General features: G+C 52.2%; 11 protein-coding genes across 11 annotated transcripts; 7 read left to right on the top strand and 4 right to left on the bottom strand.

Moving 5' to 3' along the window:
* Positions 1–1643: 1643 nt before the first annotated feature.
* On the top strand, positions 1644–2463 carry J4E83_001757 (uncharacterized protein; the record flags this gene model as incomplete). The annotated part of the gene is made up of 2 exons (XM_049328711.1): positions 1644–2113; positions 2166–2463. 2 exons carry the CDS (start codon positions 1644–1646, stop codon positions 2461–2463), a joined length of 768 nt encoding a protein of 255 aa, XP_049191683.1.
* Positions 2464–3364: 901 nt separating this feature from the next.
* J4E83_001756 (uncharacterized protein) lies at positions 3365–4953 on the top strand (the record flags this gene model as incomplete). Its single annotated transcript, XM_049328710.1, has 5 exons — positions 3365–3611; positions 3663–4241; positions 4291–4410; positions 4465–4812; positions 4868–4953. The coding sequence occupies 5 exons, from the start codon at positions 3365–3367 to the stop codon at positions 4951–4953; spliced, it is 1380 nt and encodes a 459-aa protein (XP_049191682.1).
* An 837-nt stretch (positions 4954–5790) lies between these two features.
* On the top strand, positions 5791–6925 carry J4E83_001755 (uncharacterized protein; the record flags this gene model as incomplete). Its single annotated transcript, XM_049328709.1, has 2 exons — positions 5791–5809; positions 5862–6925. The coding sequence occupies 2 exons, from the start codon at positions 5791–5793 to the stop codon at positions 6923–6925; spliced, it is 1083 nt and encodes a 360-aa protein (XP_049191681.1).
* A 1358-nt stretch (positions 6926–8283) lies between these two features.
* Positions 8284–12088, bottom strand: J4E83_001754 (uncharacterized protein; the record flags this gene model as incomplete). Its single annotated transcript, XM_049328708.1, has 4 exons — positions 8284–9023; positions 9078–9787; positions 9840–11920; positions 11984–12088. The coding sequence occupies 4 exons, from the start codon at positions 12086–12088 to the stop codon at positions 8284–8286; spliced, it is 3636 nt and encodes a 1211-aa protein (XP_049191680.1).
* Positions 12089–12908: 820 nt separating this feature from the next.
* On the top strand, positions 12909–13673 carry J4E83_001753 (uncharacterized protein; the record flags this gene model as incomplete). The annotated part of the gene is made up of 2 exons (XM_049328707.1): positions 12909–13506; positions 13606–13673. The coding sequence occupies 2 exons, from the start codon at positions 12909–12911 to the stop codon at positions 13671–13673; spliced, it is 666 nt and encodes a 221-aa protein (XP_049191679.1).
* A 1132-nt stretch (positions 13674–14805) lies between these two features.
* On the top strand, positions 14806–15619 carry J4E83_001752 (uncharacterized protein; the record flags this gene model as incomplete). The annotated part of the gene is made up of 3 exons (XM_049328706.1): positions 14806–14887; positions 14949–15444; positions 15496–15619. 3 exons carry the CDS (start codon positions 14806–14808, stop codon positions 15617–15619), a joined length of 702 nt encoding a protein of 233 aa, XP_049191678.1.
* A 337-nt stretch (positions 15620–15956) lies between these two features.
* Positions 15957–17618, bottom strand: J4E83_001751 (uncharacterized protein; the record flags this gene model as incomplete). Its single annotated transcript, XM_049328705.1, has 1 exon — positions 15957–17618. One exon carries the CDS (start codon positions 17616–17618, stop codon positions 15957–15959), a length of 1662 nt encoding a protein of 553 aa, XP_049191677.1.
* A 598-nt stretch (positions 17619–18216) lies between these two features.
* J4E83_001750 (uncharacterized protein) lies at positions 18217–19396 on the bottom strand (the record flags this gene model as incomplete). Its single annotated transcript, XM_049328704.1, has 4 exons — positions 18217–18612; positions 18668–18927; positions 18993–19283; positions 19333–19396. 4 exons carry the CDS (start codon positions 19394–19396, stop codon positions 18217–18219), a joined length of 1011 nt encoding a protein of 336 aa, XP_049191676.1.
* A 713-nt stretch (positions 19397–20109) lies between these two features.
* Positions 20110–20538, bottom strand: J4E83_001749 (uncharacterized protein; the record flags this gene model as incomplete). The annotated part of the gene is made up of 3 exons (XM_049328703.1): positions 20110–20310; positions 20362–20442; positions 20494–20538. The coding sequence occupies 3 exons, from the start codon at positions 20536–20538 to the stop codon at positions 20110–20112; spliced, it is 327 nt and encodes a 108-aa protein (XP_049191675.1).
* Positions 20539–21149: 611 nt separating this feature from the next.
* On the top strand, positions 21150–22571 carry J4E83_001748 (uncharacterized protein; the record flags this gene model as incomplete). The annotated part of the gene is made up of 2 exons (XM_049328702.1): positions 21150–21476; positions 21531–22571. The coding sequence occupies 2 exons, from the start codon at positions 21150–21152 to the stop codon at positions 22569–22571; spliced, it is 1368 nt and encodes a 455-aa protein (XP_049191674.1).
* A 1540-nt stretch (positions 22572–24111) lies between these two features.
* J4E83_001747 (uncharacterized protein) lies at positions 24112–24998 on the top strand (the record flags this gene model as incomplete). Its single annotated transcript, XM_049328701.1, is given in 2 exon segments — positions 24112–24409; positions 24421–24998. 2 exon segments carry the CDS (start codon positions 24112–24114, stop codon positions 24996–24998), a joined length of 876 nt encoding a protein of 291 aa, XP_049191673.1.
* Positions 24999–25095: the final 97 nt, after the last annotated feature.

Below are 25095 nucleotides of genomic sequence, written 5' to 3'. Positions count from 1 at the left end.
TAAAGTAGGTGCAGACATGGAGCGACCATTTGTCAATGAAGTAGGTGAAGACATGGAGAAGACCACTTAGCGGAAATCAGATGGGAAAGTCGAGCGATGGGTACACATTGTGCAGGAGGATTAAGAGCGCCACTGATAAAGCCCAATAAGTTTGATGAGAGTCACGAGAGACAATAGCGTGACGTAAATCACCTGTTCGTAGACCGACAAACATACCTACTTACGCGCCGCATTACTCTCACGTAAAGACTGATCTACTCAACGTATATCTGTAATCTTCTACGAGCACCTTCATTGCCGCAAAAGAGGGCTTGTGCCCCTAAGGAATCTTCTTACTGTACGCCGAGTGATCAAATCCTAAGTATACATCGTCTTGTGTGATCGTCGCTGCTTATCGCGGTATGAAATACGTCGGCCCACAAGAATGTCTCGAGATCTTCTCTCCACCGCCCAAGCCAAAGACGCAATCACCCATAGCCACACTTCTCATGCTCTTCGTGAATGCGACATACCAAGTCGACCACGAGCAAGACATCAAATTGAGCGAAGCAGATGTGGCTCATACAGGACGCGAATGCAAGCCTACCCACCTATTGCCGCACTGATGTTATATCTATTGCAACTTCGGCCTAAGGAATGGACAGGACTACTCAATGCGCAAGGACTGTGCCTAATTCTTCAATCAGTCCGAGGAGATTGTGGGGGTTGTGCAGAGTGTGGAGTCCTCTGGTCTGAAGATGAAGAAAGACCATAATATCGTGCAGCCCTGGCCTAATCGCGTCCAACCCACAACAGACAAACATGAGTCCGACATCCTTTGTGCTAGCAGTTTGAACAACAAGGAGCGGTGCATGAAGTTGAAGGACGCAAAGTAATGTGAGCCGAGCAAACGCGAGTACACATGTTCAACGCGCAGATGGAAGGGTCGCCTGGCGTGTGATGCTGAATGCGGAGATTGAGCAGGGCATTCCGAGATAACCTGGCTATCTAGATAACTTGGGAGCTGGTAGAGACTTCACACTGAAGACCTTGGGATGGTGCGTCGACTGCGAGCGATCAGGTACCTACCTACGTAGTCTGATCAGAAGTAGAAAGGGGTAGCGACAGCGCGACGTCCACGTTGGAGTAGATGAGCTCCATATGTTGAGGTATGCCAGTATGGCATGAACCCTTCGGTTAGTGCCTCGGTATCGCGACCGTTTGTATACCCACAATACCATTATCCCACTTGAGTCAATAGCGCCTACACGGAGCTTCTCTCCGGTTCAAAATCGCGCCATTCTGCTCAAATCTCGTCGTCTGTACAACCATCGTAGCCTGTATTTCCGGCCGCGCAGCCAATGAGAGCCTCAGATTCTCCTTCATGGTATTCTCAGTCACCTAGAGATGGCGCACCTGCCGGAAATAGAGACGTGACTGTTTGTAATCGTAGGTGCCTGACAGGCAACTATCCGTATTGAGGCAAGCGGACCAAAAGGACCATCGCAGCGGGAGATAGACCAGATATCCGGGTCACTCTCGATCGATCTTCAGCCTCGTCTCTCTACTTTGACCAAGCTCTTGATACCTCACTGCTTCGCTGAGCCTCATCGTTTTGCTGAACCTCCTCGCTGAACCTCTTTTCCTTGCTAATACCTTTCGCGATGGCCACTAACACCTTCAAAGACTACTACGCGGACCTCGGTCTCCAGCTTGGCGCTTCCACTGATGCCATCAAGAAGGCATTCCGTGAACTTGCCAAGACACATCACCCCGACAAGTCCGGTGTAGCAGATGCCGATGTCTTCCGCCGCGTTCGCGAAGCTTTCGAGCAGCTCACCAACACCGAGTACCGCACCGAATACGACCGCACCTACATGCGTAACAAGTACCAGACTAGCGCTCCCACTGAGCAGACGAACCATGATACCGGTAACGAGAACTTCGGTGGCAAAGGCCCCGCCAACTACGAGGCTGGTAGAGCATACGAGTCCGGTAGAGCAAGCCCGCCGCCTCAGAAGCCGTTCCGCAAGCCATACGAGGCAAGCTGGCAGTACTACCTAGGCAAGGAGTATACCGCATGGCAGGAGAGAGATGCCGCCTACCGCATGAGACACCCTGAGGCCTATGAGAGGTATGTAGAAGTCATCATCCCCAAACCTGATCTTTGCTAATCTTCTTTTCAGTCCATTCGAAGGCGGGCCTCCGACTCCCAATCCTGGTGCGAAGGCACATGGCATGGTCGTGCAGATGTCTCACCCCTGCGGCCAACAGACGTGCGTCTACAAGAGCACAGCATGGCGCGTTCAGGTTGGCGGGGAAGACCACTGTGTGTTTTGCATGGCCGCTCACACCGGCGGCATGAGATGTCCTGGTTGTGAGGCCTTGGCATGCAAGGCTTGTGTGGAGAAGATTCGCGCGCTGGAGCGCAGCCCCTTCGAGGGTCTGAGGCCCAAGGCCCAGTACTGTTCCTCCGGTGGTTGAACAAGAAGTAGAATTGTGAGAGGCATGAGTGATGGTGGAAGATGTTCAAGGATGGTTGAATAGGCTCCAAATTACCAAGGAATAGATATTCATGTACCAATGTGCACTCCCAAGCTTCTCTTCATCGTGAATACCGCCCTCATTTTACACCCACAGATATCCAGAGCACGTTCGTGAGAAAATCTCACACAAAAGAAAACTGAACAGGTTTGCCGCCTACATCAATGTAGAAACGTGCAAAGTGTGTGACCTAACGTCAATGTAGGCTCCAGGGTGTTGGATGTGTTCTTTGAATGAGGTGTGAAGATGGATGTATCCACGATGGGGTGCCGTCATATCTGAAACCAGCCCCCTTGGTTTCACGCGGCAGCTGCTCGCGAAGCCGCGGTCGGTTGTTCCTGCCGCCCCTGACGGCGCATTGACCCCGCACAAACCAAGACCTTGCATCATTGACGCGCCCAGCCGTCCCACATTTTAGAAACGCCGTGGTGTGTCACTCCACTTATTGACGCGCAAGCCCCCCAAGCCTATCGTCAGCCCGTACCGGGAGGGGACCTCCATGTATGACGCCCGGCGCTGTGCTGCTCCGCGGTCCATGATTGGGATCAGCTTGGCCGAGTGCACAAAGCGGCTATTCTATTCGGGACACCATCAAGTTAGCATACCGTGTTCGTATCTCCTTGTCCTAAGAACGTGAGCAGTGGCACGGGACAAGGACACTAATTCATTCTATACTAATCCCTTCGATTCACTGGGCCATTTCAGAGCTAGTGCTGTTTACAACATCTTGACGAATCGAGACCTTGACCTTCTACATTCCTTTGTGTTTTGCTGGACATACACTCATCCACAACCGACCGTCGCCCTTCGCTCATTTCAACAATACAAGTCCACATTCAACATGGACCTTTATCGAGCTACATTCGCTGGATCGCTAGTGCTCAATGCACTTGCTTTCTACCAGTCGCACCGCTCACGCAAGGCGGCCGTCGTAGAGACTGCGACTACGGAAAAGAAAGACGAGCACCAACATGTAGAGCCTGATCTAGAGGGCTTGAGCAAGCTGAAGAAGCGCTTCTTCCCTATTTATTTGCTCGTCAATGCCGCGGACTGGCTCCAAGGGCCGTACATATATCCTATTTACAAGGGTATGTTGGACGAACTACTGTTTTACAGACTGACCGCTAACGGATATGTAGACGAGAAAGGACTCTCGGAAGAAACAGTCGCATTCCTATTCCTTACTGGGTTCATCGCCGCCGGCATCTCCGCATCTTTCGTAGGCGCACTCGCAGACCGATATGGGCGCAAGACAGCATGCTTGGGTTACTGCGCCCTTTACTCTCTGTCCTGCGCCACTCTCCTTACCAACAACATCTACGTTCTCTTCTTCGGTCGCATCCTCGGCGGTGTTTGCGGTACCGTCCTTTGGAGCGTCTTCGAAAGCTGGCTAGTTGCTGAGTTCAACCATCTCATGCTGCCCGATGGTGAACCGCACCTCAGCGCGATATTCAGCACGATGACCACGTCCAACACATGTGTAGCCATTGGTGCGGGTATTTTCGCTGAGTGGGCAGTCAGGATGGCAGGCACCGCAAAGGCGCCGTTCATGGCCTCCATTGCGTGCTTGAGCCTGTCCTTCCTTGCCATCTCGAACTTCTGGGGAGAGAACTACGGTTCAAGCAGTCGGAGAGCGTCAGAGACTGAGGGGCTGCTCCAGCAGGAAGAGGCCACCCCAGCTCCTCCAGCTACTTCTGCTCTCCGGACTATTCTACGTGGTACGTTGAAGCCTCGTTACCTGAGATTGCTCTACTAATTGACGTTTAGATCGCAACATCATGATGCTTGCGTTGGTCTCAGGATTCTTCGAAGGGTCTCTTTTCCTATTCATCTTCTTCAAGTTCCCGGCGCTGAAGCTCAGTCACAAGTTGGCTGGCTCAACAGATGGTGAGCAACCTTTCATCCAGCTTATGCCCTCGCAACCAGACTAACACTAAGCAGAACTGCCTTTCGGTCTCATCTTCGCCATCTTGATGTGTTCGATGATGTTTGGTTCGCTCCTTTACAAACATCTCTCCACATCTGCCTCACCCGTGCCAGCACAAAAGATGCTGACAGGCATCCTCGCAGTCTCATCTGCCTGCTTCTTTGTTCCTGGACATTTCCGGGACGAGCGCGTTACGTTGTGGTGCTTCTGCATATTCGAGCTGTGCTGCGGAGTTTACTACCCCGCAATGGGCTCTTTGAAGAGCAAGCTTGTCGAAGACGGCTCAAGAGCCAGCATTTACGGCATTCTTCGCATTCCGCTCAACGTTTTCGTTGTGCTTGCTTTGAGCACTACGAAAGAAGGTAAGCATCGCCGCTTTGTTCGGTACAAAAGGCCCAAAACTAACAATGAGTCCAGGCGAAGCGCATCGCGACACCGTATTCACCACGTGCAGCGTGCTTTTGGTGGCGGCTGCCATTGTCGTTCACAAGACCCTCACATGATCTCATTACAGTTTCCACTTTCCTTTTCCGTCCCCCTGCATGGCACTAAAACTAAACATAACCTCGGGAGTACGCATCCATCATCAGAAAGCCTCGCGCGAAGCGGAGCAACATCCAAGATAGTCGCATCGCGAAATAGCGATTTACATGTATTATACCCACAGTTCCATTGATAGATACAATCGATCCTATGACATCACGCTTGCGACGCGTCTGGAGTGTGCGTCTTGAAACGCGTGCGCCGTGCCTCAGCTGCAGGAGCAGCAAGACAAAGACACGGACGAAACAACCGCTCATGATGATCAACCGACCCACATCTGCCCCGCCGCCTCATCTTCCGCCATGCGGCTAGTCATCGTCCCCGTCGTCCACTAGTCGCAGTGGCATCCTGACTGGTGCGAAGATAGCGGCGTGCGGCTTGAGCGGGGTTTCGTAACCTCTAGGCCGTACGGCTCTTGGATGTTCTTGTTCGATCAATGCTAAATCTGTAACGGGGGTCTACCTGATGTTTGGTTGTGATAAGCGCTCGGCAGATGTACACGTAACACTGTTGGCCTTTCCGCTGTTCTTGTTTCGCGTATCCTTGGCATATCTAAAGGACCGATGTCCACCATGCCGCCAGACTAGGAGTCAAGTTGTCTGGGGCCTACTTGTCGTGTATTTTCAAACCCTTGGCTTCGCTATTGTCTACTCCTTCTTTCTCTCTTCTTTCTCTCTTTGTGTACGCTTGACGCGATTGTTACCTCCACCGATTCAACTCGGAGGTCATACATCACGGTCGTTCCTTCGACTCAACTCTCCCCACCAATCCCACGTCACTCTTTTCCACCTGCAAAGATGTTCAGGTCTTTCGGTGGTAGGTTCAACTTCTTCGTTGTCCTTTGAACACGTGCTAACACAACGTACAGCCCGCATATTCGCTGGAATATTCGTCGTCGTTTTCCTAATCGTCATCTTCCATAATGAAGAATCCGCTGGCACGGCACTACTTCCTTACCTCCCCGTCCTCCCATCAACAGGGTCCTCGCAACCCTCCTCCATCCTGCAAGCATGGATAAAAGACCGATCTGCGCTCTCGGAAAAGTCATGGAAGAAGAGCGTTGAGCTCCGAGACCAGATGGCCAAGTCGCATCCGGACAACCCGAAGATCCCATTCTTCCCAATGGACTTCCTCAAATACCCCTTCACAATCTGGGACTTTTTCCCACCAACATGGACATGCCCCCACGACATCCAGCGCGTGGGTAGGCTCGGCGACGGAGGAAAATGGGTATGCGGAATGAACATCTACGAGAGTCTCCCCGCACCCAAGTCCGCTTCCGCTACCATCGGATCGCAAGAACCCCTCGTGGACGCGCAAGATGGCCTGGTCATGTACAGTTTCGGTATCAACGGCGAGTCCTCCTTCGAAGCTGAGATGCTCGAGCGCGTCCCCAGCGCCCGCATCTGGGGCTACGACTTCTCCGTCGACTCCTGGGGTCCCCAAATCGCCGAGAAGCATCGCCACCGCACCTTCTTCAAGAAGGTCGGCCTAGGCAAGGAGGACAAGCATGAGTCCGATCCACCATTCTGGACTCTACCCGCCTTGATGAAGCAAAACAACCACACCTACATTGATATTCTGAAAATTGATATCGAAGGCAGCGAATACGACGCTCTCGACACGATGATGAACGCTTTCGACAACATGAAGACTGCATCTGGCAAGTCTGTCCTGCCCATCGGCCAGGTCATGATCGAACTGCATCTCGGCGACGGCATCAACCTCGACAACGCGGGCGGTGGCGGCAGCATAGACTTTGGCCGCTTCAGGTCATGGTGGGAGAGGCTCGAGCACATGGGTATGCGACCCGTGTGGATGGAGATCAACCTCTTTGCTGTTACTCTGGGTAAGAGCAAGGCGAACCCGAGATGTACGGAGTACGTCTGGGTCAATGCCAAAGATCAGCGAAGTGTTCTTTGGAATGTATAAATAGCAGCTGCTTCGGCAGCAGGATGAGCGGCGTTTGGAGCTTGACTCCGGCATTATAGATATCACGTTCAGCCAATTCATCCTTATTTTTTCTCTTTGACGATACGTGTTCTTGAGTGCGGCGTAGGTTGCTCGTGATGTGGTTGTACTTTCCTTAGGAACGCCGAGCTGTCGAACTGCCGTGCCCGCGGGCGACGCTGATGTCAGATGGAGACTTGTCTGAATGCGATCTAGCGTCTGGCTCTCCCGGCCGCGCCGCTCTCACAGTGTCATTTTGCGTAGCCAACATCTTTCCATCGCAAACAACCCCTAAGACAAACAAAGACACATGTCATTATGCGAACACGAGTCCGCTCCACCCCATGCAAGACTTCCAAGCCCTAGCAAGCCTTGTCGCAAGCCTCCCACCAGCGCCTCACCTCCTGCGCCCACCATGCCCGGGCAGCTAACGTTTCGGCGCCGAACTCCGTGCGCGTTACAAAACCCAGCCTCGCAATCAACCCGAGATCCTAAGCATTTAACCCGAATGATCCCACGCAACCGGTGTTGTTAATACTGTGGTTCTGCGGATCCGCTGGCTTATGGTTGACCGAAGGGTACCTTTGGGAGATTGGAAGATCGCAATCAGAGAGGGGTGTTGATACCGCGGTGGGAACTAAGCCGCGATTAGACTTCCCCATGGGGCCGCATCTTGAGCCGTCGCCGCCTTGTCGAGATCAAGATCTAATATCCGAGGAGAGACCGGCGGTAAGCCCTAGACATGGAGGTTTGGAGGTGTAGACTTCCCTGCGCATTTCACCACATAAGCTCCGCTGAGTTGAGGGTTCATTAATCACATAGTGCTAACTGTGCGATCTGGGCTCGCACGACTCGTCTGAAACCACGCCTATCCGCGCTTCGTGTGTCTGAAGCGGCGCCAAGCGCCGAGACATTGACAACCTACCGCTTCTAGAAGTCTGACTGCCCGGGGAGAAGAAGGAGGTTCGCATCGCTGAAGTGCAAAGGTTGTGCTAAGACGGCGTTCCAAACGATCTTCAAACATGAGGATATACTTCAATTCGAAGAGATAGTTATCGAGGCATTCGCGAAGGCAACACCAGAGTAGACCGCTTTTGTTCTGAGCGGGCCGGGCCGAACGCCGTTGGGAAGGGAACATGCGTGCTAGGGAGACAGGGCACAAAGATGCCTATGACCTGAGGTGAACCAGATGTGTCATCTTCCTCATGTTTAAGTCACGAATGAAAAGGCCGCCCACAAGTACGCCGCGTCCCCATGAAGCGCAAGAGGAACTGCAAGCACATTTTGAGTGTATAGGTATATTGCGACCTGATCTCCATTCTCGTGATCATGACCAGTATCTACTCACCACTACCTAGTCCACTCCCGAAAATCTTGTCTATCCTCGTCGCTCTCTCCCATACTACATCTCCTCTTCCGTCTTCTCCACCCTTCTTCTTGAAATACAGTATGCGATGCTGAGGAATAAACTCCTCATCCGTCTGCTCTGTCTTCCACTTTTCGAGACCTGTTTCCTTCGCGCCCAAAAAGCGGTCTTCATATCCGATGATGTAATCGCTCGGATCCAAGCTTGGGTCCCAGCGGAGACGGTTGAGAACATCGGATGCAGGACGTAGTTTTGTTCTCGACAAAGGTGCTGAAGTGGGCTTGGGGCGCTGAGGTATCGTACGCTGAGGTTTGGTCTCATCGACGTCTTCAACGTCTTCATCAATCTCTTCTTCATCGTCGGAGTCTGAATCCATGTCCATCGCGTAGACACCCCATTCTCGATCGTCCAGTCGCAAGCCTTTGACCTCGCTAGATCTTACTAGCGAAGCATCGATCCATGAAATGCTTGCGTCGAAGTTCTTTTCGTCGGTTCGCAGCTGCGTCAAAAAACGGTCCAGTACCTTTTCCAGAGCTTGTTTAGCGACTTGCTTGTCGTCCGCGCTATGTGCTGAGACGGCTTTCTCCGATTTCGAGATGCCGATCAGGTAACAGCCTTGGTACTCTTTGCCCTCTCCAACGTCGAACGAATTGCTGTCGACGAAGCGAGCTGGCCAGATTTGGACTTCCGACTTGGGTATAGCTTTGTGGATGTCTATCAAGGTTAGTAAAACGATTGCGCAACAATTGTTTGAAATGTGCGGCTTACCTATGACGAGCGAGATGCACCGAGACTCAACCCAACCGACTAGGCTCTTGCCCTTCGCCAATGTACGACCCCAAAACTGGATGTCGACCTTGACGAAGTTGTTGTAGTTGCGGAGGAACTCTGCAGCTCCATGAGGGAGTTGCGACTCTGGTTCTGGAGCAGATGGTGCGCCGAAGAACGCCTCCCATGTCATTCCCGGCTCGCAAAGCTGCTTCTCGGCGGTCTTGAATGCCTTGACGAGCAGCTGCAGGCCGGGAACCGTAGCCGTATGAGCGATATTCGAGTTGGGTGCGTGGTAACCCAACACCACCATCGGCTCTCTTGCGCTGCGATAGTAACGTGGCCTCTTCTTGTGGAAGATGGCATCGTAGACTATATCGTTTGTCCAATCAAACTGAGCGTAGTGATGGAAGAAACTCGCAATGATATCCGCAGCCGTAACTGGGCCGGTATCATGCCCAAGTCTTTTGCAGACCCATGAGAGCATGAGCGTGATGTGTACGCCTCCAAGGAACCCGAACTTCGCACTATACATGCCGCGCTGGACAGCCCATAGCTTGATGGAACGATAAGCTAGGCGGAATGCAGAGAGTGAAGGCAGTGTACGTTGAATGTATAGCAAATCGCGGTAAGGCTTGAGCTTGCGGAGTGAGAGAATAGAAAGGTTGAAGATGGGATCGGATGCCGGGATGTTCCGGAACTCATGCCACCTAGTTGCTGAATGTTAGCGCTGCTATATCGCAATGATTTCATGAGACTCACCTCTCAATGACCTGGGGCGCAGGACAATACTGCAGATCCATGAATATGCCGTTGACGGACAGTTCGAGCATGGTGCCGGTGCTGGCCTCAACTTTCCGCAAGATCCTGACCCCTTTGACTTCTGCTTTGGCAAGTCGTTGCCGAGCGAGCCGGAAGAAGGTCTTAGAGCTAATGGTGCCGATACAAAGGCAGTCGACGTCCGAGTCTGCAGTCCATACACCCAAGGCGTACGAGCCAACTGGCACTATAACCAATGGTATATCAGGTTGCGCTAGATCTCCATCGTCTGATGTACCCAGTAGTATGTGCTGGAGGCTTGCAAGTGCGTCGCGCCGATTGCTCGCTTGATCCTCGTTCGGGAACATGCCGTGGGTCTCGAGCACTGAAACGAGGCTCGTGGTCTCTGCCAAAGTTCCATCTACTCGCTTGTGTTCCACGGCAGGCTGATTTGAAGAGGCTGCTTCATTTCCGGTGCTCGCTACCGCTTCGTTCACTTTAATCTTCGCTCTCACTCCATAATGGTCACTGGCTGCGACCTGTGCACCGTCGATCATCTCCGGAACGCCGAAATGGTTGAAGCGGTCTATGCGAAGTGAATCCTGCGACCGAAATAGTATCCTATCGTAACGCTGTGGCCGATCGTGAGAAGTCGTAGTCGTTCCTGTGGCAAGTCGGTTGTTCTGGGGATCGAATGTCGCGCCCTCTTCGCCCTCGAACAAATCTCCAGATACAGTTGTACTCGCTTCGTCCACTCCTTCAACACGGGCAACAGACCAAGCATCAGATAACCCCGCTTCCCGAATCTCGGCCTCAACTGTTGCTAACAGGGATACAGTCTCGCTGGATATGGACTGGTCTTTGACGGAGGTCTCAATGGTGTAAGTCGACGTGACCAGGTTGAAATCCCCTGCGATGACCCATGGCTCGCTTCCATAGTGCTGTTCTAGATGGCGTATCAAAGTCCCCATCTGAGCTTTCTTAGTAGCGACTGAGCCATCAGTAAGACCGGCAGTCAAATGAATTCCAGCTACAACTAAGCTCCCCAAGCCCCTAGTGCCAGATGCCGTGACGCCACTCAATCGCGCAACGAGAGCGCTCTTGTGCTTGCGATGGAAGGGTACTGAATGCCAGCTAAAAGGATAGCGGCTCAGAACGACGACGTTCCGTAGACTGGGGAGAGGACCTAGATCGTTTTGGCATGGCGGACCATGCGAAACAAATGGGTATATGTGTGAAATGTCCTGACGAGTGAAAAGTAGATAGTCAAGAAAGTCGTCGGAGACCTCTTGCAGTACTAATATGTCGGCCGTCGCTTGTTCTGATAGGATGGTGTCCACAATCAACGGGTCGCGGTCATGGTCCGGCGGATACTCGGTGTCTACCAGGACATTGTAACTCGCAACAGTGATTTCTTCTGATTCAACCTCGATCCTAGTATCGCATGTGTGCGGTGACCATCTGGCTTCGTTGGGATCGAAGCAGAGGGCTGGCACGTCGCGCACCTCGAAATCCTCAAGTAAGAAATCATGCTGAGTTTCATCGACATCCGGTCGGGGTGCAGCCGGATTAGATTTGGGCATCTTTACCCAGTAGTCTGGAATGTGAGGTCTCCAAACATCGCCTGAACCGCCAATATCGATAGTTCCATACAACCGCATGTAATCAGTTGACAGCGCGCCAGTCGTTTTCTCACGAATAAGGATAGCAAGCGTGCCGACGCGGAAGTGTATGTTTGGTAATCTTTGAGCCTTGCGTAAGAGGTATGACTGTGAGAGCAGAGGATTACCCTGTGTCTGACCGATAGTGAGGTGGGGAGTAAATCGAGAAGGACCTTGGCCTAGTGCTTGCAGTACAGTCGTACGCAGCGAAACGAGAGGCGAGTCTTCCTCACCACGGTCATCGGTACCAAGAAATACGGTGAAGTTGTTCTTTTGCACGAAACCACCGGCTTGAACCAGTTCTACATCGATGGGTGTCGCTTGGGTGGAATGCTGTGCCAGGTACCCTTGAATCTGCTCCTGTGCTTTGGGAAGCTGCTCTGGTGCAACGAAAGGGTATACGAGGTTGATGTGAGGTGGCCACTAAAAAGATTAGACCCCTAGTCAATGTGTGCTTTCTCTGAATCCAGAGCGGGTCTCGCTCACCTTCCCATAGGCCTTGTCGTAAAGTTCCCGCAGCTGATCTACGTGACCGCATTGAGAAGCGGGTGGGATGATGCACAACGCTGTATCGTAAGAAGTCGTTGACATCCGCGCTGGAGAAGTATGGTCGGTAGCCGCCATGTCTAAAAGCAGAACGAGATGTAGAGAAGACGATTGAAAGGGGTATGTCGAGTGCGTCAGAAAGGACTCTGGCGTCTAATGATTCTGATCTCTTGTAAGTGTGCAGCGATCTTTATGTCTTGTACAAGAGACACGCTTAAACACTTTACTCCACTCCGTTACTCACTCCGTGAATCAGCATGCTTCCCAATGAGGCGATACATATGACTCCGGGGGCTGTTGAGTCTCATGCAGGAGGCGCAGGCAGAGTGAGCAAAAGTGAGTCATTCGCGCTAACCAAAACGAAGCGGTCTCTGGCTTCAAGGCTGGGTGCGATGCTGCGAGAACGCGTGCAGTCGAACCCGTAATGCGATGGTATGTGTAACAGCATTGAGCGCACTGCAATGTGACTCAAACAAAGTCGGGCCTGTTCTCAGGCAATGGCGAGTTGATGGCTGTGTGGGAGAGCTCCCATCGGCCCGAGGCTCAAGTGGGGTCAACCGCGCCTGCGCCTCAGGGCTGCGGTGCCTACCTGCGCGGGCATCGCGAACAACCCATGCAACCTTCCCTCACCTAACCTTGTCGCGACCTCTACCAGCAAGCAGCTATGGTCGGCTTTCTAGATCTACCGAGCGAACTGCTCTTCAACATCATCGACCTTGTGCTCTCGTCACCTACTGTTTTACCGAAGAATGGCACGCGTCATCGGCCCAGCTATCCGACGGACATGCGCAGCATTTGCTGTGTACCGAGCCTGGATTATTTGAAGGATTCAGGAGTTTCAAGCCTTCTACTAACTAGTCAACGAATGTATCGCGAGACCAAAGAATTTCTTTCAAAAGCGCCGCGGAACTTCGAGGTCGATATCGCAGTTATTGATGACCACTGGCTGTGGCCGACACGGCGCGTTGTTCCCGCGCGCGAGCTCGAAGGAACCATGGAGAGATTAGACATCAACATAATCCCGTGCTGTACCACAAATGAACGTCATCTGCAGACGGACTGGGCTTACGAAAGCTGGGCTGTAGTCGACATCTCCACTTTCTACCTGATACTCGCCGGAGGACTGATGTTCCCGCTGGCTCGCTTCTTACTCGTCGATGATGATATGAAACGCCATGGATCACAAGTTTTCCGGGGTTTGGAAACATGGGTCGACCCATTGTTGAACGAACACCTAGATATTGGCCGGAACAAACCTGTTACTCGGATTGATACTGTGACTATCAACATTGATACGTGGAGGTATGGAAACGGCAGCAAAGAGATCGGTCTTGCAGAAGTACCTTTCCGCAAGATTGAAGGTCTGGCACATCTGGATTTCAAGGAGCTGTACCCAGTGGACTTCGCCAAGTCAGAAACCTACCTTCGCGAAATGATCAGATACATCGATGAGCGGCTTCATGGTACGGGAAGAATAGCGAAAGAGATTGGAAAGATACAATTTTACCTTGATGGAAAGTTATTAAGAGAATTGAATCCAGTGGTATGACATATTGGTCAAGCTATTCCGCAAGGCGACATTACGTGGAACTCACAGTCCCTCCTGAACTCAAACACCAGCAATGCCTAGCCTATCAGATCAACCCAACTTGCTTATCGTCGACATCGCGGTCACGGCCTGTTCACCCGACACATCACTATCCCTCGGCATACAAAGCCGCACCCAGACGGTGATGAATATCATGGGGAACAGCCATTCTTACTTCGGTTCAAACATCATCCAGGACCGGACCAATTGAGGAGTGGATGTTGAAAAACTGGCAGCGACCGGTCTGAAGTCGCCAACGACGAACATGACAGGAAGATGGAGCTAGGATGCATGCCAAATGTTTGACGGTATCGGGCGCAAGGCTTGACTCCCCATCAGGACAGCACCAAGCGATGCAGTGTTGGCATTTGGATCCGAATGCGAGTAGCGCTCGACAAGTTTGGCAGGGCGAGCATGCAGAAGTTCGTCGCACAACCGCTTCTGGACGCTTTGGCGTTTGAATCAAGGAACGTATTCTGTTCACCCTATGCTCGCGCAATCTGGTTTTCGTGAGAGAATCGGTTAACGGAACCTTAGCTTGCCTATAGCTTGAAGCCACAGAAACAAGCTTCACCGCGATCGCCTCTAAAAAGCAAGCGCCCGCGAATGTGGCTCGTCATTCTACGATGATCAGCTCAGGAATCGAGCGATTCGGCAGCCACGACGGATATGCCATTGGAGATCTACGAGGCTGTGACGCGCAAGGAACTGGTTTTCCATGCATGGGATTTCCAAATCACGTTCAAGAAAAAGCATGGGGATTTTCAGTGACGTACTTGCCTGCATCTGGTTAACAACGCGTTAGCGGTGTCACGTGCATTGGTTCCCAGCCACCAATCACGCCTGTATCGTGGCTTGTCGTTCAAAGCTATCCAATCTCATGACGCGCCGAGAAAGCGCAAAGGCAACATGCCACTGCCGTGCATCAAGCCTAAGCAAAATCTCCGCGATTCCAGGTTTAATTTGGATGCGGGGGACTGGTACCGAAGCTGACGGTGACGGTGAGTGACGACCGTGTCAAACGGGCAAGAGGGGCCTGGTCTTTGTGTCACATCGCTGTCACCCCATCCTCAGAGCTATAAGATAGTAGATCTTCGCGCTGCCCTCATCTTCAGCATTCAGCAGATTTCACCAATCCATCAATACCATCCACGTCGACACCCAGCATATCAACATGGTGCACGCCCAGGAGCCCATTGACGGTCCGGTCGACTACCCAGTCACCGACAAGCGCGAGCAAACAGGTCTTCTTACGCGTCAGTAACTACCCATGAACTGGATGTGAGACAAATACTGACTGCGTACACCCATCTTTAGGCTTTGTGCCGGACAAGCTCAAGAACACTTCCTTCTACCGTTGGTTCTTACGTTTCACACGCCTCCTACAATTCATCAGCTCTGTGGTCTCACTCGGCATCTTTTCTCAACGCTTATATAAGGTGTATCGCCTTGTCAACAGCGTCAAGACCTATCGCGGCATCAACGGCAGCTATGGTGCAGTCGAAGGCATTCTTGCCGCCGCCGTGCTGTATACCTTGATCACGATCCTACTTTCTTGCATCAAGAAGTCAGCGAACCCTGGCGGTCGAGTACTTCGATGGATCTGGGTATTCCTCGACCTTGCATTTGTTGGAGCATTTATCGCAGTGGCTGTGCTTACGCGACCGAACGGAGGTCTTGCTGGTGCTCGTCACTGCTACAGCCCGGAGCGCATTGCTAATGGCAATACTGGTGTTGTTACTGGCGCGACTGCGAGCCGTGATGACAGCTGTAACTTGCCTTGGGGCACCTTCATTCTGGCAATTATCAGCACGTATGTTCTCCGCTGCCCAAATCCCTGAATCATCTGCTAACTGGCTACCAGACTCCTCCATGCCATCACCGCCTCCTTCCACGAGATTAGGGACCACCGCCGAAAGGCCAGGCTCGAACACGAGAAGGCCGTTCAGTCACACACCGAGGCTGCCGCCGATGGCGTCCGCTACTAGATTCTCAAACCGCTCGATGTTCCGTTAGAAAAAAGGCATGGGGGTGGTGAAGCACGAAGGTGTGCCCACACATATGTACCAAGCCCCACGAACAACACACACGTATACCCATAGTGCATCAGCCCAGCCCTTGATGCATTATATTCTCACGAGTTTTCACTTTAGCGAATGGGGCAACTGGGCCGGAGTTTCTGTAGTCATTGAGCGAAATAATTCTGCGTTCAGCTAATGCAACACCTACCGTATATTCTACTCGAAGACTTCTATCAGATGCTGATGCCAATTCCGAAGTAACAAAGCTGGTGACGCTATCCATCTCGGTGACCCGCCCACCGGCCTAGAAATCGCTCAACACAGTCTTCTCAAACTCCTCCGCAAATTCTTTTGCTGGGGTGATTGCTCCAAGCCAATACCCACCCCTAGCATCCTTACCAACACACATACCAATGCCCCCTGAGCTTTTACCCCAACCGTCCACCCGTCTATCGTGACCGTTAACACTGATATACATAGGCTTTCCTCTGGTCGGCCTACTAGCCAACCCACCCGCATCACCATCATCAGAAACGACGGAAGCGCTGAAATCTGTATCAAACAACGTCGCCTTTGCCCAGTTTGAGAACACGTAGGCTGCCGGCCCCATCTGCGGATCCGACGGAGGCGTAAGGTTTTGCTGTCCGTTGCGGCTGGCACGCTGCGAAGCTTCCACCGCCTCTCTATTCGCCTGCTCAACAAGATCTTTGCGAATACGAGCCGCAACGTGACCCAACGGCATACCGACAAACTGCTGTACACTGAACCCCGAAACAATTCCACCTGTGCAGTTTGCAACATATGCTTTTCCTTTTGGAATCATGACCTCGTATTTGGACGACGAGGTGGACAGTACGTCTCGCATGCCCAAGACATTGAGGATTATGATGGGTCGAGCAGGTGGTGAGTTGAGCAGTGAGGTGTCGGAGGAAACGAGATGGCGGATTAACCATGCTGAGAAGATGTCGCCGTCTGAGAGGAAGGGCTTTGGTGCGGAAGATGTTGAGGTATTGTAGGTTATTTGTGAGGCGTCGAGAGATTCAAGATCGTGCATTGCTTCAGTTCGCAAGCGAGCCATGTAGGCCGCGGGCATGTAGAGCATACGGCCGTTCTGCGTGGTTGTCGGTCTAAAGAACAGAGAGTAGAGGTATGCGAGCGTCGCTCTGGGGTCTAGCAAGCTTGGAAGCCAGGTCTTCAAGTTTGACATCAGCATCCAGATCTGAGATTGCGGTTTCTGTTGCACTTGCGTAGTGCCGGCACTCAAACCCTCTGCATCCTGGTTGTCCTCATCGAGAGAAGCTCCAAGCCGCGTCAATGGGTCGAAATCGTAACCCCAGAACTCCGGCACATCTTCGTCTCTTCCTTCCAATACTGCCGTCCAGGCTCTTAGTAGAGTTTGTCGTCCCATCGCATCAAGAAGCGTATGTAGCCAAGTCAGGGTGACGAGTGTCGCATCCTTGAAGCTCGCTACATGTAAGCCTAACTGCGCTTCGTCTGAAAAAAGCCAGTCATCAAGGACTGAAGTATTGCCCTTTGCACTTATAACCCCACGTTGCGACTCTAGAACGCCGAAGACCTGGACACTGTCGTTACGCTCGTTTGCAGTAGGAATTTGGCAACCAAGAGGATGGTCCTTCAATTTGCTGTCATAAATTCCATGGGTGAAATTGACTGGCGGGCGTTCTTTGGTGTACTGTGCTGGTATGTGGTACTCAAGTTTATCGTTGCTGGTGTTGAGGCGCAGTCTCGCTCCCAACTTCCTCCAACCCGGTTTCTCCAGCAACCTCCATAATGCTTCGACAAGCTTCCGCTCATCAAGAACATCGTCAAAACACATGGTGAATTCGACTGAAACGTTTCTGTTTTGATGCGTGTCGTCGCGGCTGTGGAGGGGTATGATGGTATCCGTGGGTATGCGAGGAGGAGCGACTCGCTGCCCAGTGAAGTAGTTCGATAGGAAGGACATGTTTAAGAAAGCGAAAGCAATCACTGGGTGCCTCACAGAAGAAGGAGAAGGTGATTTACCGAAGTCGTATCAATTTTGGTGCGGGCAGATACTTCAAATATATGTCTTGCGTCTAAGCGACGCGAAACCAAATGCATGCGCCACAAGCGATACTTGGGTACGCCCGGGCGTTATCTCACGTGAGAGGTATCGGATAGTCGATTGCCCAGGGCTTGTAGACCTTACATCCGCACTGATGTGTGCCTACTAGCAGTAGGGGTGCCAATCATATGTGCCTTGGTGTAGTAAAGGGCTTGGATTAAGTAGCCTACCGGTTAGTTTCGCATTAAAGCTGACTATACGCCAAGCCTCGCATACCGGTCAGCGGGATCTCGGGAGAGTCTAATCCCCGAATTGCCGGCAAGTAGAAATATACGAAGATACGAAGGTCGTGGCGGATTAAAAAAGTCCGAGAGTTTCCACGAACCGCCTCACTGTGCGACAGTCGCCCTCGCATGCAACCTTATGGTAACTTGGGACTGAGATAGATATGCAACATAGAGTGAATGAAGATGTCGTTTATCATCGTAATTTCATAAGTGCCGTCGATAAGGAAATGTCAATTACCAGGCCCAGTGAAATTCCCAATGAACACAACCAAGATCGCACAGTAGGCTGCAGACGCCGCGAACAGTTCATGCCTTGCCGCCTTGGTCAGCAGACTCATCGCAGCACTGAACAGTAATGTGAATACTATGAGCACACCAACTGCGTTGAATGTATCTCGCTTGTTAATGTCCACTTGACTCTGTGCGGAAGTCTTGCCTGATGGGTCGGTCTCGATATGGGCGGCAGTGTTCGTCAACTGGTACATGGTGATGACTGGTACCACGAGGAGACAGAATATAATGAAGGTGATGAGGATGTTGACCAGTTTGTCGACCCGAGAGCTGCTGTAGTAGGAGATGTCGGAATCGCTGGTCTTCTTTTGCGCTTCTGGGGTTCGGAAGTATTTCTGCCGAATGTGTAAGTGATTTGACTCTTCAAGTTGGAAGATCGAGTTCATGTACCTGTAGCGGGGGGTTCTCTGTGTTGAAGACTTTCTGAAGGAAGCGGTCTGTTTGCCCTATCATCGTCTCTACGCCACCATCGAAACTCGCCCACTCACGACCATTATGGATGGTGACTATGTCTTCTTTTGTGCGAATAGAGTCAAGTACATCATCCATGAGCGGCTTCTTCTTGAAGCAGTAGCGTCGCACACTGCGGTAGTTGCGATCTGAGGGCCTTTGGAAAGACTGGAGTTCTCTTGCCTTTATGAGCACCTCATCTGTGCGTCAATTAGCTAATGACTCACGACTAGGACTCTCCTAATTACTGCTGACGTATACATACCGTATTCGATCAGTTTAGCTTTGATCTCGCGAAGTATGACTCGACGGCTGCGATCAGCTCCTTCGCCGGTAGGCTGCTGTATGTCGTAGTCCCTGGACTTCAGACGACGAGGATCCACTTCATCATCCACTTCATCAATATCATCAAGTTCTCTTTCCAAACAGGTGATCTCATCCTGCAGATCGAGCAGCACACGTGAATGCAGGTAGCTGAAACTGCGATACAACGCAAAATTTGTGTCGCTAGCTTGGAATGCTGCAAGCCTTGGGAAGCCGTTAGGCGTATCTTCCACTACGTTATATCAGTGATAAGCCATATGAAGACTCTTGAAAATACTCACGTGTCCGTGTGTTGGTCTCAGTCACGAAGAGAGGTTCTGGCTCGGAGCGAAATGAACCTGTCATGCGATGTAAAACCCCAGGCCGCTTCTTGTCATTCGCTGAAGAAATGTCAGTTTTGCTCATATGGATGCCAATCATAGCCCTAGATTGTAATCACGTCATGCATACGAGCTGGCTGACCGGTGTGAGCCATTGCGCTTCAGCTGATGCCGAGCATCGACCATGTTTGGCGCTGGGGGCCAAAATAGTGGCATGGAGTGACCTACAAGGCTGTGCACTCTCAATGTCAACGTCGACATCACCTGAGGTCGTTGGCATTGGGGCCGAGGTAGTAGGATGGCAGTCACTATTCTCGTCCGCTACTTCGATGTAGGCGTCACCTCTTAGGGTTGTTTCGGTACCCGTTGGAGATACTGGCGATTGAGGTGTCTTCTCATCGGTAAACGTATCCCCGGTCATGGTACGAAGAGGGGTCATGGCGAGGCAAGAGACAAGCGAGACAAGCGTGACAGCGACGAACGAACGGACGGAGAGAAGGCGAGCAAGATATTTCGCACAATCGAATATCACTCAAGCGAGCATTAAAAGTGAGTTGTGGCTAATAGATTGTGGCAACAGAAGGGTGTAAGTAGTATTGAGCAGCGGGAACAAGAAAGATGATGGTCGCATGTGTAAGACTCAGCCCCAACGCCTCACTCACAATTGGCTGCGCGCGTCACAATTTCAGCTGCCTGGTGGCATTCCGGTGAGCTCAGCCTCAGGCAATGTAGCACTGTTCAGGCGCCGGCCCTGAGGTCCCTTTCGCGTGTCCAGCTGCCATCGACTTTTTGTGTGTAAAAGTCCTCAAGCTGATACTCGATCCAGCCATGAGGGCTGCTTCTGCGCGCGTAGATCGTATAGGCAGATCTGGTTTGAGCACCACCGGGTGCTGATGCCCTCTTGCGCACCCTGTCGCCCTTGTTGAAGCGCGCATCCGCCTGGCTCTTTGTTAGAGAAGGGTGCTGTGTTCATAAAAAGAACGGACATACTAGATCCGCGTTTGTGATGGGTGCAACCCCGGACTTGGTCAGAGGAGTTGGGTTTTCGGGTGTAGAGTCCAAATTTTGATCCTGTGCCTGCGTATCAGCCCTGCGTCGCTGAAATAACGGGGCGCGACTCACCTCCACAGCCTGAACAGGCTGATGTTCGAGCATTTCGGTTGCCATGATTACTGGAAGTCTGTGAAGCGAGGTAGAATAGCCTTGTAGGGGATGCCCTTGGGGAAGGAGCAGGCTGTCTTCTGTTATAGAGAGGGCTATTGCTGGCCTCCGTGACCATGTACTTGCAGCAGCCCCAGGCAACACAGGTTCGTGACCGGTATTGATGATAGTCGGGACCCTTTGGGTTTGCACAGCCGCAGCTTGGAATGTTTGCTTAGGTGCATGCAGCGATGCGGCACCCATGCGCCATGGCCCCCTCTACAGGTGTCCTGCCGCTGAGCAAGCCGTCATCGTGAACGGCCATTTACCGAAAGAGGCTATGGCACGGGACGGAACGCTCAGTTCTTAGTAAGACGAGCGTTGGGGGTGCATGGTGGAGGCACTGCCTTTGGCCCCCAATGATGGTGGTGTGATTGCGCGATGCGCTAATTGGCCAAGACCAGCTGCATCTGCCATCTCCGCACTCTTCAAGCCGTGGTGCATGCACCCAATATGGGGGCTGAAGGTTACTCCAAGGCTACGAACTCCATCCTTCAAAATGGCGGGCACCTGCGAACTCTCTCAGCCTCGTACCTTGGAGGCTTTTCCATCAAATGGCTCCTATTCCAGACTCCACGATGCGCGTCGCGAACGCAGCAACGACGACCGAGATAGCCCCTCCTCGCAACGCAAACCCCCTCCCCGACAAAGTCATCAATGCCGACATACGCATACGCTCGATTGAAGACGAGCTTCAGCGCAGCGGACAGACTCCCCCAACCCAGGAGACTCTCGTAGAGAGCACGCCCACCAAGGAACATGGCGACGCGAGTACAGAGTCGCAGAAGAACTGGTGGGCCGAGGCCATTGCCGAGAACATGGATCTGGCAGATGGCTACACCAAAGTCGCAGTGCTGTTGATCAAGTGGGAGGACGGTCTCGACGAGCTCATGACTGGTGACGAGGTATGCTGAGGGGAGACGCGTTGTATCTGAACTGACTGACTGACAATATCAAAGGCCAGAGAACTCGCAACCCTCTTCAGCGAACGCTTTCACTACCAAACCAAGACGGTCGAATTGAATGTACGAGAGAAGCCACAGCACCAGCTCAACAAGCACGTCAGCCAATTCATCTGCGAGCATGATGGAACACAAAGTCTGCTCATTGTCTACTATACTGGGCACGGCGTGTATCAAAAGTCTACCAAAACCTTGCAGCTCACCGTCACGCAAAACCCCGACGAAGAAAAAGGCCTGAGCAAGATAGGCCATGCGAGTTGGAACATGGCAGAGGAGCAGCTCCGTCAGCCAATCGTTGAGGCCGATGTACTGACTATATTGGACACTTGCTACTCTAGCAATCTTGTGAAGTCCAGCCGGCAGGAAGAGAAGAAGTTCGAGCTACTTAGCGCCTGTTACATCGACGAGACGACTGCCGCCCCCGGCCCCAATTCGTATACCCGTGCTTTCATCGACGCTGCCACACATTTCCTCGACAAAGATCCCAAGCGTCCAATATCTACCTTCAGCCTAACACAGCGTATCAATGAAGATAAGAGGCGTATCGATACTCCCTCACATCTCTGGGGCCGTAGCCGCATCCCTCAGCCCAATCAAGAGCACATCTTCTTGACACCCCTCAGTCCTGCCAAAGTCGATGCTTTACACCAATACCGCCCAAGAGCCAATGGGTACTTGACGTTACGATTCGGTCTGCGCGACGCCTCGCTGAATCAAGCACAAATCGATTACATGGCCAAGCTCCTCACAAAGGCATGGAACAACAAGGATTCGATTGGCTTGAGGAGGATCGACTGCATAGAAATGAAGCCTGCTCCGCCACTGTCGCACTTCGAGCGCGTGACATCCGTCCTGCGTGTCAAAGCGCAGTGGAAGAGGGTCATTGCTAGGAACAAGGAGAGAAAGCAGTCGCAGAACGGCGGTGATGCGAACGGGTCGGTGAAGCGCGCATGCGAGGACACAAACGAACTGCCAGATGCCAAGAGGCAGCACTTGGGACCAATACCCCCGCCATCCCCGGCAGTATCGGATGCCTAAGGCGGTGTTTCACCCATTCATTTTCGTTTCCATCATCGCTACTCCTTTGTCTTCAGTCATGTTTAGATCTCGGATACCCCACTGGTGCTTCTTGCAAGAACTACTTTCTATTATCATAAATCAGTCATTATATATCTAATGTATTCGCAACTATGATTGCACTTGATTCGTTGCGGCCAGGCATTTCCATCGGCTTCTACTCGGAGGTTGCCCAAACAGGTGGCGCCACTTCTTGGTCTCACCACCAACATCACGTTCACAAAGATACAGCAGGGTAATGCTAGACACGTAGCACACTATACAGAAATGCCTCGAAAATTCCATCTCTCCGGCTGCTGCGTGATACCCTGGTCAACACGTTGCGCTGATCGTTTGCAATGTGGTATAAAGTCGAAGCTTCCGCACGAGGATACGCTCACATATCATCAACATCCAAACCACCACTTCAGCCTATAAATCGCCATCGCAGCCTAAGCCTCATCGGCGTTAGCCGTCAACCAATCTAGTCATCAACATCCTACCACCCAATGGCTGCACCCAGCACAACCGCCGCTACCATGCTGACACCAGACCGACAAAACCTCACCATCGGTCATTGTCGCGCACAACGACAGGCACTCTATTCCCACACCGATCTTGGCACACCCACGCTGCTACAGAAGAGGCCGAAACCCATCATCTTTACCCCACGGGTAAGTGAGGATGAGTGGACGGAAAGTCAAGAAGAACTCGAGCGCTGGGGTATGGGAGCCACCAATACGACGAAGCCATGGTCTAGTCAAGTCACAGCACCAAGCCGTTCGCAAGGGCGGGGTTTGGAGTACGGGGAAGTAATGGGATTCTGTTAGTCAAGAGGAGGAAAAGAAGAGATAAATGAGGAATGTTGTTAAGATTTCATCATGGCAATCGATTGTTTCTACTATCTCTCTATATCGGCCTCTCTCCTACTACTCTTGCTAACTAGTACTTCGCTTCTGCTTCGCGCACTGCAACTGTTACACTCCCCTCCAGCGCGCATACCCCTAGCGCGCTCACTTTTTGATATCGCAATCCATTATCTTAACTATCTCGCGATGTTGGCCTCTCTTCTACTACTCTTACCAACTAGTATGTCGCTCCTGCTTCGCACACTGCAATGGCTACAACCAACTTCAGCGCGCTTGCCCCCAGCGCACTCGCTCCTCCCCAGGAAGACGTCTCACATCCGCCGCCTAACCACGTCAAGTTCGCTCCTTCAACGATTGCTAGGCAGTTGAGCATGCTATATCGTCAACACCATTCGTCCGTCCCTATCTCTGTCGAACGTCCTCGCACCGCTACATTTCCCTGCTTTAACACCCCTCACTGGTAGCATCAGCTCGGTGTTGCTGTGTACTATCAACGCTCAGGCTGCCAAACGTTCATGCGCCGCTACATTTCCCTGCTTTACCCCCTCACTTGCAGCGTCACCTCAGTGTGGCTGCGTACTGTCGACACTCAGATTGTCAAAGGTCCACGCGCCGCTGCACCCCCCTGCTTTGCCAGGTTAAGGGTGTCTACTATGGGCAAAAGAAAGATCCAACATGACCCATACAAACAAAAGAGTCTAGACAACTACGTCTCGCGCAACACCCGGCCCAGTCTTAGCAAGACTACACCAAAGAGCAAGGAAGCCGCCCCCGCCCAACCACCCAAGCCCATCAAGACTCAGCGGAAACGGCGACGAGAAGACGACGACGACACGGATGCGGCGCGGCCCCCCGCACAGGACACCAGGCTTACGAGAAGCGCCAAAAAAAGCGACTACATGCAGGGTCAACCAGTCGACACGAAGATGAAGATGATGCTAGCCTGCACGAGTCCTACATAGCAGGAGCAACAGACGATGACACAGGTAGTGTTCTTGAGTCAGAGAACTACAGCGATCCCGAGGGCGACGAAGAGGATATGTTCCTGAGTTCAGACGACAACGAGGATGAGGCCAGCCAACCTGAGGACGAGGCCGACCAGCTCGACGAAGACAACGAGGACGATGCCGACCAGTCTGACGAAGACAACGAGGAAGAGGCCGACCAGCCCGACGAAGACAACGAGGACGAGGCCAACCAGTTCGAATGCGATGCCGACCAGTCTGACGAGGCCAGCCAGTCCGAAGACGAGGTCAACCAGTCTGACGAGGCCAGCCAGTCTGACGATGCTGACCAGACCGACGACGATGCCGATATCCACCATGCGGACGATGATGACATGAAGGAGACACAGTACTCCCTCGAGATACCGCTACGCGACCAAGATCTCTTTAATGTTGATGTTACCGCCGCCGAGGTTACATCTATAGTGGAAAAAGTCTTACCTGCGCTGTTATTAAGAAAGATAAGAAACTTCTACAGAACTATCGCAGGCTATCTTAAGAAGTCCCCTCTATTTAGGATCCCGGCGCGCTCTTAACACCCCACAACCTAGTCATTAATCAACCCTAACTTCGATTTACTATGGAAGCACTCAGTCGACGGCGGGCAGGCTCTAGACCTCGGCGACCCAAGGC

The sequence above is a fragment of the Alternaria metachromatica genome, assembly GCF_023757995.1.
Source record: "Alternaria metachromatica strain BMP 0045 chromosome Unknown scaffold_3, whole genome shotgun sequence".
Lineage (NCBI taxonomy): Eukaryota > Fungi > Ascomycota > Dothideomycetes > Pleosporales > Pleosporaceae > Alternaria > Alternaria metachromatica.
This window is presented reverse-complemented; position numbering and strand designations above follow the sequence as displayed.